Below are 19,467 nucleotides of genomic sequence, written 5' to 3' on the forward strand. Positions count from 1 at the left end.
TGTTTATTCTACCTGAATTCAAACAGGAACAGCAATGATGAATTCCCTTGGCAAGTAATATGGATGCATTCCATCAAGTAGCAGTTTAATATTCAGGCCCAAGAAACATCCCTTCACAGTAACATGTAAACCACTTTTCTACTCTAGTACAATCTCTCCATGTCTTCTAAATGCTCAACTTTTATTAGATAATGGTTGTCACATGCACAGTTAGTACAATGCACAGTGAAATGTGTTTTGTGCCTGCAGCCAAAAGTAAACAGTAAAAATATATAAATAAAGTAAGTAAATAAGTGATTCACATATCGCAGCACACAAGATAAAAAATAATAAATATATAAGGGGTAAAAATATTAAATTCTAGTCATTGATATTTACATGAGGGCATGTTATTGTAGCTGTGTCAATAAGTGGATGGTATAGTGCAAATCAAACAAAACAAAATAGAATCATTTACAGTCCAGTTCAGGGCTCAGAGTTGAGCAGACGGATGGCTTGTGGGTAAAAACTCTTCTTCAACCTTTCAGTCTTAGCCCTCAGGCAGCGGTAACGCCGGCCTGATGGGAGCAGGGAGAAGAGAGAGTGTCCGGGGTGGCTGGGCTGTTTTAGGATCTTCATGGCCCTCAGCCTGCACTGCTTGGTGTAAATGTCCTGCAGGCTGGGGAGGGTGGTTCTGATGGTCCGTTCAGCTGAACGAACCACCCTTTTTAGGGCCATGAAGTCCTGCTTGGTGCAGTTTCCCATCCAGGTGGTGATGCAGAATGGGAGGCAGATGATATGTTGTCCCAGAAATAATTGTGATATATTGTACTTCTAAGACCACTTCGAACTGATAGAATGATAATGTTAAAATAATGAAACTGCAACATTTTAAAGGGTGTTTCATATTTTTTCTCTTCATTTGGCTTTAGTGAGGAAATACTAATGTTTAATTTGTTTAATACCCCTGCTGTTTTCATTATGCTGGCTCAAATTTTGGTGACTTACTTCAAGATCAATATGATCAGCCTCTTAAAATAATGGCCTAAGTCACTTTTTAAAGAATGTTTGATTTTCGCCTAAATCATCATATTTTCAATATTTGGTTCAGTTTTTTTGTCTTTTCTGAAAAACCTGAAAAAAAAACTAGTTAAGATCTTAGGATACTTAAGAGTAGAATGGGAGGCAGAACCTTCAGCTTTAGGCCCCTCTTCTGTGGAACCAGTTAGGGCTGGATCAGGTGACCCTGAACCCTCCCTTTATTATGCTACAATAGGCCTAGGCTGCTGGGGGGTTCCCATGATGCACTGAGCATTTCTTCTTCACTCACCTCTTTTCATTTTCTGTATTTATACCCCACTCTATATTTAATCATTAGTTATTATTAATCTGTCTCTCTTCCACAGTGTGTCTTGTGTCCTGTCTCTCTCCCCTCACAGCAGATGACCCCCCTCCCTGAGCCTGGTTCTGCTGGAGGTTTCTTCCTGTTAAAAGGGAGTTTTTCCTTCCCACTGTCACCAAATACTTGCTCACAGGGGGTTGTCCAGTTGTTGAGGGCTTCTCTCTCTTACTGTAGGGTCTTTATCTTACAATATAAAGCACCTTGAGGTGACTGTTGCTGTGATTTGGTGCTATATAAATAGAACTGAATTGAATATCAACATCAGCAGAAATCCATATATTCCATGATAACTCAAAAACTTTATTATTGGGACCATCCACTCAAGGCAGTCAAATGTCAACAGCGCCTACAGTACATCATGTAATATCCGTATGTTCACAGATATCCAGGAGTTCTATGAAGTGACTCTGTTAAACACACAGAAGAGCTGCGCACAAAAGCTAGAGGAGGTCAACCACATGGCGGACAAGTGGGAGAAAAGTGTTTCTATACCAAACCCTGCCTGTCCAGTGGAGGAGGTGAGTGTCTGACACACTGTATTAGTCCTTGTGATAAAGAACTGCCTTTTTATGACAAGGGTGTCTGCCTGTTGAACCCTTTCAGAAAGTGAAGCAGGTAGAGGCTGAACTGAGCAGCATTAACAGCAATAGCAAGCTGAATATTGGGATAAAAGCTTTTTCAAGAGACCACTGAGAAGCTGAGGGAGATGTATAGTTTGTCGTGAGCAGTCACCTGAATGTGACTCTTGACAAGCAGCGTTCTGTTCTACTGTACAGTGTTCTGGCACTTCTGATGTCTAGATGTGAAAATGCTGCTCATTATGTTAGAGAGATATCTGATTGTCCCATATTCATTGTGCAGTAGAACAAAGCACAGTAAGAGCCATAAAAAGTTTTCCAAAATGCTTGGAACAAGAACTATACCTTAATTAACTCAAGCAGGTGTACTGAGGAGAACATGAGATATTTTTAAGTGCATACAAGATTTTCATAGTACTGTATGTAAAAAAAAAAAAAATCATGTGAGTCCTCAGTGTAAAGAGGGTAGATTACCTGTCCAGACAAGAACTAGATTCTAGTTTGATCACTGACAGTATCAAAGATGTATATAAATACCTTGACATCACCTGTGAAATGCCGTTATGAAGCCTCAAGAAAAGCATTTTCACTGTAGGTGTCTTAGTGTTTTGAAACTGGATGAAATGAGCCAGGGCTGCACAGATACCCTGGATCATTCTCCTTTCTCACACAAAATGACCAAAGTTTACATATTTAATGTTGTATTCAGTATGACCTGACACTAGTGACAGTCCATAATCACAGAAGGGAAGTGTTCACAGAGGTCAGGGCAGAGGGCTGTTTTCCATAGACTTCTGCATGACCAGAAGATTTTGTAACCACACGTAGCACTGCTGATGACTGTTAAAAAATGCAGGTTTAAGGCACTGATGTCTCTTTTCAGACCTGGAAGCCACGCCAATCTTCTATACTGTCTATGACTGTGACAATAGTTGTATAATATCTTCTGTGGCTCTATGGGGAGCTTTTCCAAATGAAGAGCTCTTTTCCAAAATGCCTTTTTTTTTTTTACACAGACTCAAAATTCCCCCCAATAAGCATCCCCTGATTAAAATGTTTTATTTGAAAGTCGGTCCAACTGCAGGTTTTCAAATCTATCAACATTTTGCTTGATTAAATAACCAAAACTAATATTTTTTCCCAAAATGATACATATGAGTTTTGATTTTTCACAAAACCACACCACCATACCTTCATGATTTCAGTAAACCATGAATTCATTATAATAATAACTCAATTTGAACACTCCAACCAGAAGATCAGGTAAAATATACAAGCAGTGTGGCAGATATTTTGTGAAACTACAGTCTACAGGTTGTAAATTGTATTTTCATGTGTTTTCATGGTTGCCATACTGGTGCCCATCCCACAGCAGTGTGTGACCAATCTGGTGACCAGCATGATGAGGAGGTGCAGGCTGTTGTGTCTGTGTGTGGTTCTTTCACATGTTACTGAGGCCCCTGTTGTTAAATGAATAAATTGTATGTTCAGACTTCAATCATCCAATCGAACAAACAACACCAAACGAGGGTCAAATACAGAATAAGATGTTTGGCATTGGCAGAGGATATTTGGCAAGTTTTTCATGGGCACAGCTCACATACTCAGCTCGCTGTTCAACTCATTTCCTTACAAATCTGGTACCATTTAAGGGGAAATAAACAGGTATAAGATTTATTGCCAAGAAGCATTGTTACAACAAAGAAATAATGACTAAACACAATTTCTATTTTATTGTGCTAAGTTTAAAAGGGTCTGCAGTTGATTACAACAAGTTCCAGTTTGGGTGTGCAGTCCTCAGTGTGTGTGCAGCTGTTGTACACACAGATACACAGGCTGCCTCCGCGGCTCTTACTGAAGTGTTCATTACAGTCACTTCAGTGGATCGTTTAGCCTGCTAGCTTCAGAGCTAGTGAAAATCATCATAAAGCTATCACTTAGTTGTTTGGGATCATAAGCCCAACCTAAGCGTGTCCATTTTGTTACTAGGACACCTGGCATTTGTGACAAAAAGGCTGGGTAGTGGTGGGCTTGTCGGGGTTCTGTTAGCTTAGCCTGGCAACCAGACCAGCATCCTTGCTTTTGATTATACTCTCTCTGCTGCCTGTGAGGTCTGCTGCTCGGTGTAGCAATCCATGGAGAAGCTGATGTGCTTGCTGTCTCCTTTGGAATTCCTTAATAGGAAACTTTGTGCCAATATTCTGATGTGTAGCAGTTGTTTTTTACTGTAGGAGGTACTTTGATGCACCGCTGAGCTCTTGTATCAGTACTAGTTTAAAAACCATCCAACCTTCTATTGTTTTAGGTAGCATTAAGCTGCTGCACCTGTACACGTTGCCATCCTGTCTTGGGACAAGGTTTGTGGAGTCCATTGATGATCCACGAGGAGGAAGGATCCTTGTCTTAACAAATGTGGTTTTAGTGTTAGACCCTTATTAACAGAGGTGCAAAAGTACATACATTCTGTACTTAGAAGTACAAGTACTTGTGTTAAAAAATACTCTGGTAAAAGTTGAAGTACTGGTTCAACTTCTTTACTCAAGTAAAAGTAAAAAGTACAGGGCTCTGAAATGTACTCAGAGTAAGAAGTAAAAGTGAAAGCAGCTCTTTGGAGGATGTTTCTACACTGTAAAAAAGGATCTGTTGACTCAACTTGAACAGTCAAGTCATCTTGTTGCTTTGACTGAATTAATTTTTATTTATGTAAAGCTTCAAATTAACTACACTTAAATAAATTAGTTGATCCAACATGCAGTTTGTTGACTTAACCTTTTGTATAAACTAATTGGATTAAAAATGATTAGTTAGTTGAACTGAAAGCATTTAATCTGAACTCAGTTATCAAGTTTTTCTAAATGTGGCTGAAACTAGCTCCACAAAAAATACCAAGTTTTTAAAACTTATATTAACCAAGCAATAGTTTTGTTCATATAAGCTTTCTGAAACTTATTCCTACATAACTACTATAACTCAGCAATGAACAAATCCTTCTTAAACATAATCACAATGCACACAAAAGTACCTCAAGATATATTTCACTCTACAATTTATTGCATTAATGTCAACAAGTGACTGTTCAAAGTTCAATAAACTGAAGTGTCTCACAGACAGTTACTCCAGAGAGCACACAGAATATAAAATAAACTGCAGTATGTAGTAGCAGTAGATTATGAAGCTCTTCAGTGATGTTGGCACCAAAGGACAAATCACGAGTACAGTCCTTTAGGACAAGTGCAGAAACATCTTCCCAGGTCATCCCTGAGCAATTTATTCTTCAGAGAGTGGACTCTTGCAGTACATGAGTCAAAACTCGCTCCCATAAACAGGTGCTGAATTACCTCAAAAGTTCCTTCAAGTCTTTTGGATATTCAAGGTTAGAATGTACAGCAGTCCCACAGCACTGGGGACATCACACAGGTAACATAGACTCTTTTACTGTTTGTATACAATGATGACGTAAGTAACTATGTGCGCGCATTTTGGAAATGGAATACGGCAGAGTTCAATAGTGTTTCCAATCTACCAGAAAGGATTATCAAAGAAAGATCGTGAAAACTACCTGCAAAATTTATTTTAACCACCGGCAACCGACTCCCCGATCCCTGTGGTACGTTAGCAAGTGGCCCAGTATCCGTGGGCGGATATATACGTGTATTTGGTGAAGAAACCCAGGATATACACGGAGAGAGAGTTGCAGCGCATCTAAGTCACTGGACGCTACAGTTATGTTGTTTGCGGCTGTGTACCGAACATCAAATATCCTGACACAGACTCTGAGTTTGTGTCTTGAAGGCAGAAGTTCTTCCTAATCAAAGACAAGGAACAGGAGCACTGTGTATGAGGCCCGGGTCATTGTAAACAAGTCAGAGAACTACGTCCTCACAGTGAACTGTACCTGCATGGCAGCCTGAGTACTTCATCAAACTGCTTTTCTAGCTTGCTAAGAGTTTTCTGGCTGCAGATTTTATTGAATTTACAATGAAAAACATAAACTGTTTCCAGTCACACTGTGAGACTCGCTCAACCATTCATATGTGAGTCTGCTCAGACTTTTGACTGGCACTGCATATGTAATCTATAGTGCGATTAAATATTAATTTAAAAATCAGGACTCTCTGAGTCCAGCAATGCCTCACCTGTAAATAGCCACACTACAGTTTAAAAGCCAGATAGCCTACCAGCTAATGCTGTTTACTTTAGACACCTGACACCCGGTATAAACATCCATCCATCCATCCATCCATTTTCTTCCGCTTATCCGGGGCCGGGTCGCGGGGCAGAAGCCTAAGCAGAGAAGCCCAGGCTTCCCTCTCCCCAGCCACCTCCTCCAGCTCATCCGGAGGGACCCCAAGGCGTTCCCAGGCCAGCCGAGATACATAATCTCTCCAGCGTGTCCTGGGTCTACACGGGGCCTCCTCCCGCGGGACATGCCCGGAACACCTCACCCAGGAGGCGGCCAGGAGGGCATCCTAATCAGATGCCCGAGCCACCCTCAACTGGCTCCTTTCGATGTGGAGGAGCAGCGGCTCTACTCTGAGCCCTCCCGGATGGCCGCACTCCTCACCTTATCTCTAAGGGAAAGGCCAGCCACCCTTCGAAGGAAAACTCATTTCTGCCGCTTGTATTCGCGATCTTATTCTTTCGGTCACTACCCAAAGCTCGTGACCATAGGTGAGGGTAGGAACGTAGATCGACCGGTAAATCGAGAGCTTCGCTTTTACGCTACGCTCCCTCTTCACCACGACGGACCGGTGCAGCGTCCGCATCACTGTAGAAGCAGCCCCGATCCGCCTGTCGATCTCCCGTTCCCTTCTCCCATCACTCGTGAACAAGACCCCGAGATACTTAAACTCCTCCACTTGAGGCAAGAACTCGTTCCTGAGCCGGAGAGGGCACTCCACCCTTTTCCGGCTGAGGCCATGGTCCTCAGACTTAGAGGTGCTGATTCTCATGCCAGCCGCTTCACACTCGGCTGCGAACCGTTCCACTGCGAGCTGGAGGCCCCCCCCCTGATGAAGCCAACAGAACCGCATCATCTGCAAAAAGCAGAGATGAGACTCTGAGGCCACCAAGGAAGAAGCCTTCCGCCACCTGGCTACGCCTAGAAATTCTGTCCATAAAAATTATGAACAGAATCGGTGACAAAGGGCAGCCCTGACGGAGTCCAACACCCACAGGAAACAAATCCGACTTATTACCGGCTATACGGACCAAGCTCTCACTGTGGTTGTACAAGGACTGAATGGCCCGCAACAATGGGCCAGACACCCCATACTCCCGCAGAACCTCCCAAAGAACACCCCGAGGAACACGGTCGAATGCCTTCTCCAAGTCCACAAAGCACATGTAGACTGGTTGGGCAAACTCCCACGCACACTCGAATATCCTTGAGAGGATAAAGAGCTGGTCCAGCGTTCCACGACCAGGACGAAAAACCGCATTGTTCCTCCTGAATCCGAGGTTCGACTAACGGACGCACCCTCCTTTCCAGCACCCTGGCATAGACCTTACCGGGGAGGCTGAGTAGTGTGATACCCGAAGTTGGAGCACACCCTCCGGTCTCCCTTCTTAAGATGGGGACCACCACCCCGGTCTGCCAATCCAATGGCACTGCCCCAGATCTCCACGCGATGTTGCAGAGGCGTGTCAACCAAGACAGTCCTACAACATCCAGAGCCTTCAGGAACTCAGGGCGAATCTCGTCCACCCCAGGGGCTCTGCCACCAAGGAGTTGTTTAACTACCTCAGTGACCTCACCCCAGTGATGGTCAAGTCATCCCCCTCATCCCCAGACTCTGCTTCCACTACAGAAGGCGTGTCAGTGGGATTCAGAAGGTCCTCGAAGTATTCCTTCCACCGTCCGACTATAGCCTCAGTTGAAGTCAGCAGCACCCCCCCCGCACTATAAACAGTGTGAGTGAAGCACTGCTTTCCCCTCCTGAGTCGCCTGACGGTTTGCCAGATCGCTTCGATTGCCGTCCGAAAGTCTTTTTCCATAGCCTCACCGAACTCCTCCCACACTCGAGTTTTTGCTTTGGCCACTACCCGAGCTGCATTCTGCTTGGCCTGTCGATACCTGTCAGCTGCCTCCGGAGTCCCACAGGCTAACCAAGCCCGATAAGACTCTTTCTTCAGCTTGATGGCTCCCTTCACCTCCGGTGACCACCATCTGGTTCGGGGTGGTTACCACACGACAGGCACCAACCACCTTGCAGCCACAGCTCTGAGCAGCAGCTCAACAATGGAGGTGCGGAACATGTCCATTCGGACTCAATGTCCTCAGCCTCCCTGTTTAGCCCGGTATAAACAATGGAAGATAAATAACTTTACCTGATATAAAATAGGTGCTTCAAATGTGAGCATTTCTGATCCTCTCCTCAGTCCTGATCGTGTCCTCAGTCCAGTGATTTCAAGTACCAACACTAATTAATCAAATTTGCATTACTGTTAAGGCAACAGGTTTTGCAACTCAAAGCTAGCTAACCAGTGCACGAACTTGTACTGCCATAGCCAACACGAACTAAACATGAAGTATGTATTAAAAGTTGTGGTGACTGACTGTGACAGACACTGGATGTTTAATGCTTCAGATAAAAATGCTATTTACTTGATAACTGCTCTGCATGGGGAGAAGAATCACTACTTTCTATTGTAGCTGCAGTAAATGATATTGGTGTGCAGGCTGTGATCAGCTGACCTGCTGCTGCTGCCTCTGAGGTTTACTGCTCTGTGTGGATGAAGTGAACTCACAAAGATGTAACCCAGTATTTCACAGCTCTCTGAGCTGATCTCCATCCCCTACACTGACAGCATACCAGGCTGTAGAAATGTTGGATTCAGTGAATGAATCTCAGCTATCAGCAGCTTTGATTCAGACTCATCTCTGCTGCACTGATGTAACCTGTAACTCTGACCATGAACACAGCCTCTGTGCACCAACACAGAGCTTTACTGTAAATACAGTACAACAAACTAACCTCTTTATTGCACACTAAATTGCAGTATTTTCATAAAATCTTTGAATAACACAAAGTTAGTATAACAACATTACCTGCAACATGTTACTCCCTTTATGCTTGCTCCTCTTTAGTAGGGCTAGCTAAGATGCTGAGAGTACCCACAAGCACAACTTACGGACATCTGCCCTCAGTCCGGCCCACTGTAACCCCTGACTTATAGCACTATAAATGAGACATAAATTATACAGTTTTGCCTCTTTAATCTGTTTGTATGCGATAAGGTCCAGTGATGAAGGATATGGCCAGTAGGGTTGTCTGTTATGTTAACACATAACAGACAACCCTTCCACCATTTAGACTCAGATTGATTTGATGTTTGAACATCTTGAAATAAACTTTGTTCTTGATATGACATTGTTTTTTTTTGTTTTTTTTTTATTAGCTAAAACAGAGCCCTGGCCATTGTTAAAGTGTAGGCCTGTGGGGTTTTTGTTTGTTTGTTTGTTTTTTGCTGATTGGATGTTTAACTTGGAAGGGGAGTAACCAGTTTGGCAATTCAGTACTAATCCTATTTGCAGTTGCAGTCAAACCTTTTGTGTCATACCTGCCTCTCCTGTGTAGTAAAAGCAAAGAATTTCTAAAAAGCTACATGAGTAAACCATTCCAAATAACCTCTCTGTAACTGCAGGAGCTGCTGAAGTACTTTGCTAAGGTCATCCAGTACTATAAGGATAGGGATAAGTGAAGAGGATTAGAAAAGTCCTCAGACACTGATGACCCCACCAAGAGGTTGTCAGTACACTGTTAAGTCCCAAGTTCTGTTACCACAGTCAGCCCTCTGAGGATTAGGCAAATGTACTGTCAACTAATGAAACGGCAGATGGTCCTGTTCAAATTAATTCAGATTATATATATATATATATATATATATATATATATATATATATATATATATATATATATAGATATATATATATATATATATATGTAGTATTTTTTTTTAAATATATATTATATAGAGCTTTTCTACTCTTAGCTGAGCACTCAAAGCGCTTTAGACAACACGTTTGCATTTACCCATTCACACCCATTCATACAAGCACTTCCTTCTACGGCTAAGTGCTTCCTATCTAAAATTCATACTCCAATGGTTACATCGGAGAGCAACTTGGGGTTCAGTATCTTGCCCAAGGATATTTTGGCATGCAGACTTGAGCAGCCAGAAGAAAGAACACGAGAAGCTCAATAAATATCAAGGGCTCAGAGAGGAGATTAGAAAGGATGTGACCCCCAAACTGGGAGAATGGCTCCAGCGGATTCCAGGAACCACATCCAAGAATTCTGTTCCGAAGAACGCAGTCCTGGGAACAGCTAAGATACTGTGCTGGATAAGGGTTATAATAAGGTGGCCAGAATAATGTCCTCAGGGCCAGCAGCCTTCAGCTTCTCTCTGTCCATGGTGGGGAAGACAGTGAACTTGATGGGCGTGTTGGCCTCCTTGATCATGGAGTCCAGCTCTTCCTTAAATACAAACGTAGGTTAAAATGGCCAGGAGCAATAGACCACAGTGCCAACAAAATGGCAGAGGATAGATAAAGACAATAATTAATAGTCCAGCGCAGTACCTGCGCTGAAATAAAGATCTTGATGTTCTCCACTCTCTCCTCTGTGTGGCCGCTGATGCTGAGGGAGTATGCTCGACATGTGACCTCCAGAAGTCGATGATCATTTTCCTTTGTTTTGTCCACATTAGCATCAGAATGGGAAGTGGCATTTAGAGGCTTTTGACAACACACTGATAAATCAGACATGGTATATAGTATGTGAGGAGAGCATACGTCAATATCATTGTCATTTTTGATGGCAGTGGCGTTTAATGGCTTCTGCATCTGATCTCCTCATATATATATATATATGTATATATATATATATATATATATATATATATATATATATATATATATATATACTCCGTGAATCGTTGCCTTATCATGGTGGAGGGGTTTGTGTTTCCCAGTGAGCCCAGGAGCTATTTTGTCATGGGGCTTGTCCCCCTGGGTGAGGGACCAGACAGAGAGCAATTCCAAAGACCCTTATGGAAGAGTCACCAGGGAACAGAGAAAATCTCCATACACAATCATGTGGAGCCAAAAAGTGATCTTTTTCCAAAAAGTGATTTCCGATGTTTTTATCTGTTTTTGATGTATAATGTCTCTGCTTATATTGATAAGTAGACTGTAGTCAACAGGATTTATGAAGGCCTTATAAATAAAACAAAGAAATGACCTGTTTTGCAAGAATCTTTATGACTGTTATTGTATCTGAATTATAATCAATCCAGTCCTTTTTGACCATATCAGCTATCTTTTCAAAACTATGATGTTGTATTGTTGCAACTTCTGCTTCTCCCTTGGCCAAATCTCTCTGAAAAATGAGTTTTTACATGATGAATAAAGAATATATAAAAGTCACTTTGCAAAAACATGATGCAGCTTTTTACCTGTGGCGAGAATGTTCTTTCTCACTCAATTGAATTGATATCATTCATGAGAGATATGTTTGATACATTATAGGCCAGAAAGTCATTTACACAGCAAATCATTATTTATTTATTTCTTGGCAAATACCAAAAAACACTTTGGGCATGACACCGGTAGAAAGGTGAGAGAGAAAGATGCTGCTGTCAGCTGTCACACTGAAGCTCTGTCAGCTCCAGCTGCAGGTGAGGTCATTCAATAGCGGCAAAATCCCAAAATAGTGGTTGAACTCACCAGCACTAACTGCTGCATACTGGTTCGTTTGCACACCCGTACTGACAACCATGATCTCCCATGGAGCTGAAAGCATGGCTCTGTTTGTGCCAAGTGTCTATGTAAAAGTTGCAGCTTTGTTTGCAGTGAGGTCCCGGGGGTGGGGGTGTGGGTCGCCTCAGTGAAAGGAGCGCTGTATGCTTTCTGGGCTATCTCAAAGAGTCTCCAAAAGTCGCCGAAATCACCAGCAGAACCGGCTAAATTTCTCACTATTTGTTTTTGGGGAAAAAAAATGTCACTGGGGTTCTGAAAAGTCATGAAGTTGGTAACACTGTATGTCACCTATTACACCCACCCAAGGCAAACGGCATTACACAGCATGGGCTGTGATTGGTCAATCATTTAGTCTTCTTCTTTGTGACGTTTTGAAGCAGTTTGCAGACAGCTTTTTCACGACACTGCCTCCATTAGTTAAAAAGAGGAATTGCATGCTGAGTTGTATTCATTCCTTGTGCCGGCGGGCCAAAAATAACATGTATGGACAAGACGCACGAGCCATATAAAATGCTTGGGCCATGGTTGGCCCGCGGGCTGTAGTTTGGAGACCCCTGTTCTAGGCACTCGGGTGAAGAGAGGACCTGAGATGTCAACTGATCACCACCTGATGGTGAGTTAGGTCATGTGGCAGGGGAGTATACTGGACAGACCCAGCGCACCTAAATGTATTGTGAGGGTGTGCTTGGAACACCTGGCAGAGGCCCCAGTCTGCGAGATCTTCAACTCCCACCTCCGGCAGAACTTCAACAGCATTCTAAGGGAGGCTGAGGACATTGAGTCAGAATGGACCTCCATTGTTGCGGCTGTTGCTCAGAGCTGTGGCTGCAAGGTGGTTGGTGCCTGTTGTGGTGGTAATCCTTGAACCAGATGGTGGTCACCAGAGGTGAAGGAAGCAATCAAGCTGAAGAAGGAGTCATTTCAGGCTTGGTTAGCCTGTGGGACTCTGGAGGCAGTTGACGGGTACCGGCAGGCCAAGTGGAACTCAGGTGTGGGAGGAGTTTAATGAGGCCACAGAAAAAGACTTTCGGACGGCCTCAAAGTGATTCTGGCAAACCGTCAGGTGACTCAGGGGAAAGCGGTACACTACTCACACAGTCTATAGTGCGGCTGGGGCGCTCCTGACTTCAACTGAGGCTATAGTCTATAGACTGTCGGTGAAAGGAATACTTCAAGGACGTCCTTAATCCCACTGAGACACCTTCTGTAGTGGAAGCAGAGACTGGAAATGAGGGTGATGCATTGCCCATCACTGGGGGTGAAGTCACAGGTGGTTAAACAACTCCTGGGTGGACGAGTTTCTGAAGGCTCTGGATGTTGTAGGCCTGTCTTTGTTGACATGCCTCTGCAACATCGCATGGAGATCTGTGGCGGAGCCACTGGATTGGCAGACTGTGGTGGTGATCCTCATCTTTAACCCTCATCTATGGTCATTAGCTTTGGGTAGTGACCGAAACAATGAGATTTCAAATACAAGCAGCAAATTTTCTTTTGTGACATCCCATTCTTAATCTACAGGGTTTAATATGATGTGGGCCCACCCCTTGCAGCTATAACAGCTTCAGCTCTTCTGGGAAGGCTTTCCACAAGTTTAGGAGTGTTTATGGGAATTTTGATCATTGATCAGCGCATTTGTAAAGTCAGACACTCACTGCCATCACTGCTGGTTTATCACATTTTTGTTTTTATTTTGATGTTGTTATTAGGGTTTAATATTTTTCCCGAAAATGACATGAATCAAATCCCGGGAAAAGATTAGCCATTTCCCGGGAAAAAGTTTTTTTAATTTTTTTATTTTAATTAGGCCTTCTGTAGCCTGTGTCGGGCTTAACCTATTTTGATATTGTAGAGGTAGCTTTCCAGCTATGTCCTGTTATGCCCAGTAGGGGGCAACTAACCCTATCTTAGCTGTTCCTAGGACTGCGCTCTTCTGGAGATCTCGGATGTTGTTCCTGCCATTCTCCCAGCTTTGAGGTCACTGCCCCGAATGCTCCAATTATCATGGGGACTTCTGTTACCTTCACTTTCCACATCCTCTCTAGCTCTTGTTTCAGCCCTTGGTATCTCTCAAGCTTCTTCTATTCCTTCTTCTTGATGTTACTGGTGCTTGGTATTGCTACATCTGTCACTATGGCCTTCTTCCTTTGCTTGTCCACCACTACTATATCCGGTTGGTTAGCCATCACCAGTTTGTCCATCTGTATCTGGAGTCCCACAGGATCTTACCTTGGTCATTCTCAATCACCCTTGGGGTGTATCCCATTTTGACCGTGGGATTTCAGATGTTCCTGTATACTATGCCAACCACTTAGTTATGGCCTTCCATGTATGCCCTGCCTGCTTGCAAAAACAAAGACAAGGGAATATGGGACAAACTTGGAAAATGTAAATAGATGAATGAATATCAGTCAATCAAATTAGGAAACAAAACTGACATAACTGACAGGAAACCAAGACCATGACACACAGATTGTATGTGCCATCATGATGCAAAGCATTGCACATTTCTCTAAGGGCATTATGAGAATGGGAATGAGAAATGCTTTATTTGTCCCATATTAGGGTAATTCTTTTGAAGGCAGCAGAAAATCCGACACTGCTTAGTCTTTCATGTTAATGGAAGAATTATTTGCAAGTATAAACGTAACAGGTATTTTTTTAAGCCAAAAAGATTAAATATCAAATAATGTCACTGGCATTTAGTTGTTGCAGTACAGTGACTTGTATCACAGCCTTTATTTCTCAGCTGCATGTTCCCAGTTGGTTGATTAATGTGGCATTTGTATACAATAAGCATTTAATAAATAATTTAGATAGTTTATGTTAAAAATGTCATATTTTGAATTGTATTTAATTCTTCATGAGGGAAAGGATAGCACAATGTCTCACTCTGTCTGCTGCTGATTTTAATCATAGATTTACGTTTGAATCAGCACAATTTTTTAAAAAGTCCACAATAGCATTCTGTTTTATTCTATTTTTAATTTGGCAGGTTTATTTGTAGTCATTATTATGCTCACTAATCATCGTTGAGCACAGCCACGTTGAGCTAGCGACAGATGAATGAGTGTGGGCACCCCAGTGGGCTGGAGATTGACTTAGTTCACTGGTTTGAATTCTGAGAATGCCCTAACCTGTGCTGCAGCACTGCCCATTGGAGTTACTTTTTAAAGTTAAGCTGCGTTCTATCAAGTTGGCATGGCTTATTAGTTTATCAAAATATGCAATCACAATTATTTCAATGACTCTAAAACATGCATTAGCTTGAACAAGGTTCTTCATCCTTTTTTCATCTTAATACTTTTATTTATACATAAATCAACTAAAAAGTTGTATTTTTGAAGGTATTGCTGTTATAAACATAGGGTGGGACAAAGAACCTGTAGGTTGTACTGTGTCATAGAATTATTTTTAGTTATAGGCTTACACTATTTGAGTTTCTAATTAAAGACTGACAGACTGACCGGTGAATGATCACCACCCCATCTACCTGTCATTACCAATTCTTGTAAAACTCTTACAACTGCATCCTGTTACTGTGCTAGTCAGCAGTTCAGATACCTGTCTTTCATCATTATCAGAGCTATATATTATTATGTTATTATTATATTTTTGCTTATATATATTTAATGTAGGCATTTAAAGAATGCCACCACTCAGTGTCAAAGCTAAGCAGCTTATGCACCTGTTTGTTGTTCCCAGCAGAGGGAGCAGAGCAGCTTAGAACCCAGTGGGCGAGAGCAAGCAGAGTGCAGTGCCTTTGAGGTGAGTTTCCTCCATGTGTTTACAATATAGTAGCATATGCCTTGCATTAGATTAGCGGCATCTTGTATTCATTTTTACTACACATGACAGCAGGTCCCTTGTTGTCTTTCTGTTACCAGCATCCATGTTGGTCCATTTAGTTCTATGTTCAATTCAGTCATAGTGTGGTAGAACACTACAGCCTAGCACAATACTTGGTTCTTTAAGAAGCAGCTTAAAGAACCAAGTGCTCCATAATCCCAACAACAGTGAGCTCACAAAACAAGATTATGTTGACGCAAGGAAGGGAAATGTGGATAGAGGGCTTGTGACCAGAATAACGACTGCTGTGTTAATAATATTCCAGCCTTGTTCACACCACTACCATGACATTAGCTAGCGATTCGCCAGTCTTTGTTAAAATGGCAGTATTACATTTCTCACCTGCTAATTGGGCATGATTGGGAACTTTGGACTTTGTTTGGATGGAAATTAAATGCTTTCTGTGCAACTTGGGTTCTCTGACATTGGGATTTTTCTGGAAGCAGAGTGCTAAGTATGATCAGAAAGTCTGATGTCAGAATCTATATATCTGTATCATGTGTGCCTTTTTCCAGTTGTGATTCAATGGGGCAACAGTGCTGTTTGTACTAGATGATTTCACTCTAATTTTTCTGTTGTAAGAACATGTATTTATCTATTTTCTCTAACCTGTTATCATAGCACAGCTATTAATTAATTTAGTTCTGCTTCATTAATTTTATAAAGTAAAATGGGCCAGGCAGATGTTCTGCTTGCTATATAGGGTTCCTGAAATAAACAGTGTTATTAGCGATTACAGTCATGAAGCCCATTTCAGTTTGCATTTCAGAAGAAATTTTTGGAGACAGTATTTATGGGTCGAGGACAAGTCAGCTTCAAGGGCAAAGTGTACAGGAGACTCTTCAGTAAAGTCATCAAGCAAGTTTCTGTATACCACAGACACTGTATATTAATGCTGTATATATGAGCGGCACGCTCTAACAAAGGAGGTTTAAAGCATTACTACCCTGTAATGCAATAAGTCAAAGCTAGCTGAGGCCACATCACCTGAAAAGATTAGCCCTGTCGTTGTGGCAGAGACAGTTTGTGCTTGTAAATGCATTCAATAAGAACAAACGAGACACGGAGTGGAGGGGTGCTGCTTCGTCCACGAATGAAGGCAGTAATTATGGTCAAACTCTGCAACACACCTCTTCTGCAGCATGACTCCAGCAAACAGGTAACAGGACAGTTTATGTGGGGAAAATGAGCGATAGTTACGTCTCTTGTAGGTGGAAAATTGGCGACATGGGAGTGACTAAGGGTCCCTGTCAGGGATCTTATTGGCTTGTCCAGACTTAGTTGGTGAGTTATGATGATACTAAGAGACAGATACAGAAGTTTTCAAAATACATGTAGTGCTGTTTCACCTCCTATGTTTACTTCAGCAGAGTAATATAGTCCCATAGATAGTCCCATTAGAGTTCATGACACAGAGTCGAGGTGTCCTGGCACAAATTCACTTACGTCCAAGGTGCATGGAGAATCATGTGTGACGAGGTTACTGCTACAGCAGCATTTGTACTGTAAACAACTTTATTGCTTGACAAATGCATTTTGCCTGTAGCCTTAATGAGTTCATCACAGAACATGTTCTGTGATGAACTGTGACGATGTTTGTGTGCGTGCGTTGTGTGTGTGTGTGTTGTTCAGCAGTGTTGCTGTGTGTTAAGGTGCTTTACTTGTTGCCTGGACCTGGGCTCAAAGCTGAACATTTTGCACACAGCGTTCTGCTTCTTTGGACAATAACTTCACCTTAAAAACTTGGGTGTTGCCTGTTTGAGGATCCTGAGCATTAATGTGATGACTTTTAACTTCAGTGGGGACTGCTGTTTGTGCTAGTCTTTTTTTTTTTCCATAGATTTACATTTTTAGCTAGTAGTCCATTTTGATTCCTTCAAAATTTTGAATCCTGTCGGTGTACGATAAGGGGATGAACTGACAGTCTTGCAGAAAGAGCCCCTTTATGCAGATGTTTATGGAACTTTGGTTGTCTAAGGAAGGTGTTGTTGCCTCTGTGACTTTTCCGTGGACTGCATTCCCACTGCTGCCACAGGTCACACTGGAAGTTTTTTGTCTGACAATTTAAAGGAGAGGGTCATAAAAATTTTGTCATGATCTATTTCAAATGCAACTTCCTCACAATAACTAACGCACAGATAACAGTATGCATTTTCTGAGGGCATAGGGAGGAAAGATAAACATCCAACTGTGCACATTAACATACAACAGTATTGACCTTTGACCACTTCCAGAAAAAGAAGACTGCAAAGATTAGATCTAACAACACAAAGAATTTTCATGCTTTTATATAAAGTTCACAGGCTGCTGTAGCTCATCATGTGTCTCATGGCATTAGACAAGATAACAGTTCTGTGTGGTAATGATAACTGGGTGTCTCATTAGTAACTTCAATAGAAAATTGAGATCCCGAAGGCCTTATGCACCTGGGTGGTTAGATAAGGTACTTAATACCCAGCTTTACTCTCTGGAGCTTGAAAGAAAGGGCGACTGGACTTCTTTTTGTTTCTTGAAGATGTTTTAGCTCTCATCTGAAAGGCTTCTTCAGAGCGGAAGTCATATCCATTGTGGTGTTTTTAAAGATTATCTTGTAATGTGATTTAGCTCCATGCTATGTCCCTGCCTAATTGCTTGAATAAATATCCTATCTCATTTAAATTGTCCAAATTAGTGACATTCATTCTGCATTTAACAGTAAGGTAAAAACTTGTATGATTATTATATCTTTTTATTGGTTCTAACAGGTTGCTGTAGCCCACAAAGTAAGAGCAGTTAGTCTTCCTGCTTAAGCCTTTGGCAAGTCCTACCAGGGTCATACTCTTTAGCCAGCAGAGACTTTTAGACAGAGAACCAGTCCACATTTCGTGTACAGGATAACTAGGATCTAGCAAATATACAGCTTTGCTGACTCAAAGGTGGCTCAGTCACTTTGAGAGTACAGATCTGTGGACAGTTAAATCTCTGGTTGCAGGTTGCATTGAAATATGCTGCTGGCAGTGCTTGGTGTCTGCGTTCACTGCAGCATTGCAGTGAAATAGTTTTGCACTTTTGGGTGTTCCACCTCTCACCATAAACACATTGTCTTTAGAGCAAATCTGCCTTCAGTTTTCAAAATACCACATCAATAAATGTGGTATTTTTTTGATACAGAGGCAGATACTGTCAGATGTATTGTTTGTTCTACCTAATGTCCAAGTGGGGAGCAATTTAAAACATCAAATTCTTCACATTAGAGAACTATTGAGTGGTTTTGCTTAAAATAGGAATGGAAAGTGAGTGTAAGGCATGTGCTGTGCTGCCACTGTCTGCACATTAAAGTAAAACCAGTGTGTTATTAAATTCTAGCAGTCTGCCTCAGCAGCTAACAGCCAATGAAACAGAGAGCAAGGGGAACTTAATTCATTACAACGGAGCTGACGCTCTCGTTCTTCACTTTTTCACTCTCATCATAAAACACTGTGTAGTTGTGGCAGCCTGGAGACAGGAGGAGGAGAGAATGGACTCGAACAGGAGGCAGAGGCTGAATGAGAGAGAGATAAGAATTTGGGGTTGGTGTACAAGCTGCTCAGCATTTGTGTGTGTGTTAGATGATGACGTGCACTGTGCTGTGAAATGGCGTAAGGAATTCTGATTGCCTTCAGTGCTGTGGAGGAGGCATCTCAATCCTCACAAGGGGCCCACATGCAGTAATGTCTGTCCGCCGTGGCTTCTCTTCCTAGCAAAGGAGAGCGTGTGTATGTGTATGTTCTCTTAATTTTTTCCTCCACCTCTTCCTCTTCTTTAGCAACCCTTTCTCCCTGTTTCTTCATACTGGCATCTCTTTTTCCATCTTCCCACTTTTTTCCTTCAGCGATAAGATTAGTGGTGGTGAATTTGACCGTAATATTTTTTGTCTGACC

General features: G+C 42.2%; 1 protein-coding gene across 1 annotated transcript in view; it reads left to right on the forward strand.

Moving 5' to 3' along the window:
- dlg2 (discs, large homolog 2 (Drosophila)) overlaps nt 1–19,467 on the forward strand; it is a 208,278-nt gene that overhangs the window by 37,814 nt on the left and 150,997 nt on the right. The window contains 2 exon segments of the mRNA XM_030747140.1: nt 1,763–1,899; nt 15,425–15,487. Of these exon segments, the coding sequence (XP_030603000.1) occupies nt 1,763–1,899; nt 15,425–15,487 (200 nt within the window).

The sequence above is a fragment of the Archocentrus centrarchus genome, chromosome 14, assembly GCF_007364275.1.
Source record: "Archocentrus centrarchus isolate MPI-CPG fArcCen1 chromosome 14, fArcCen1, whole genome shotgun sequence".
Lineage (NCBI taxonomy): Eukaryota > Metazoa > Chordata > Actinopteri > Cichliformes > Cichlidae > Archocentrus > Archocentrus centrarchus.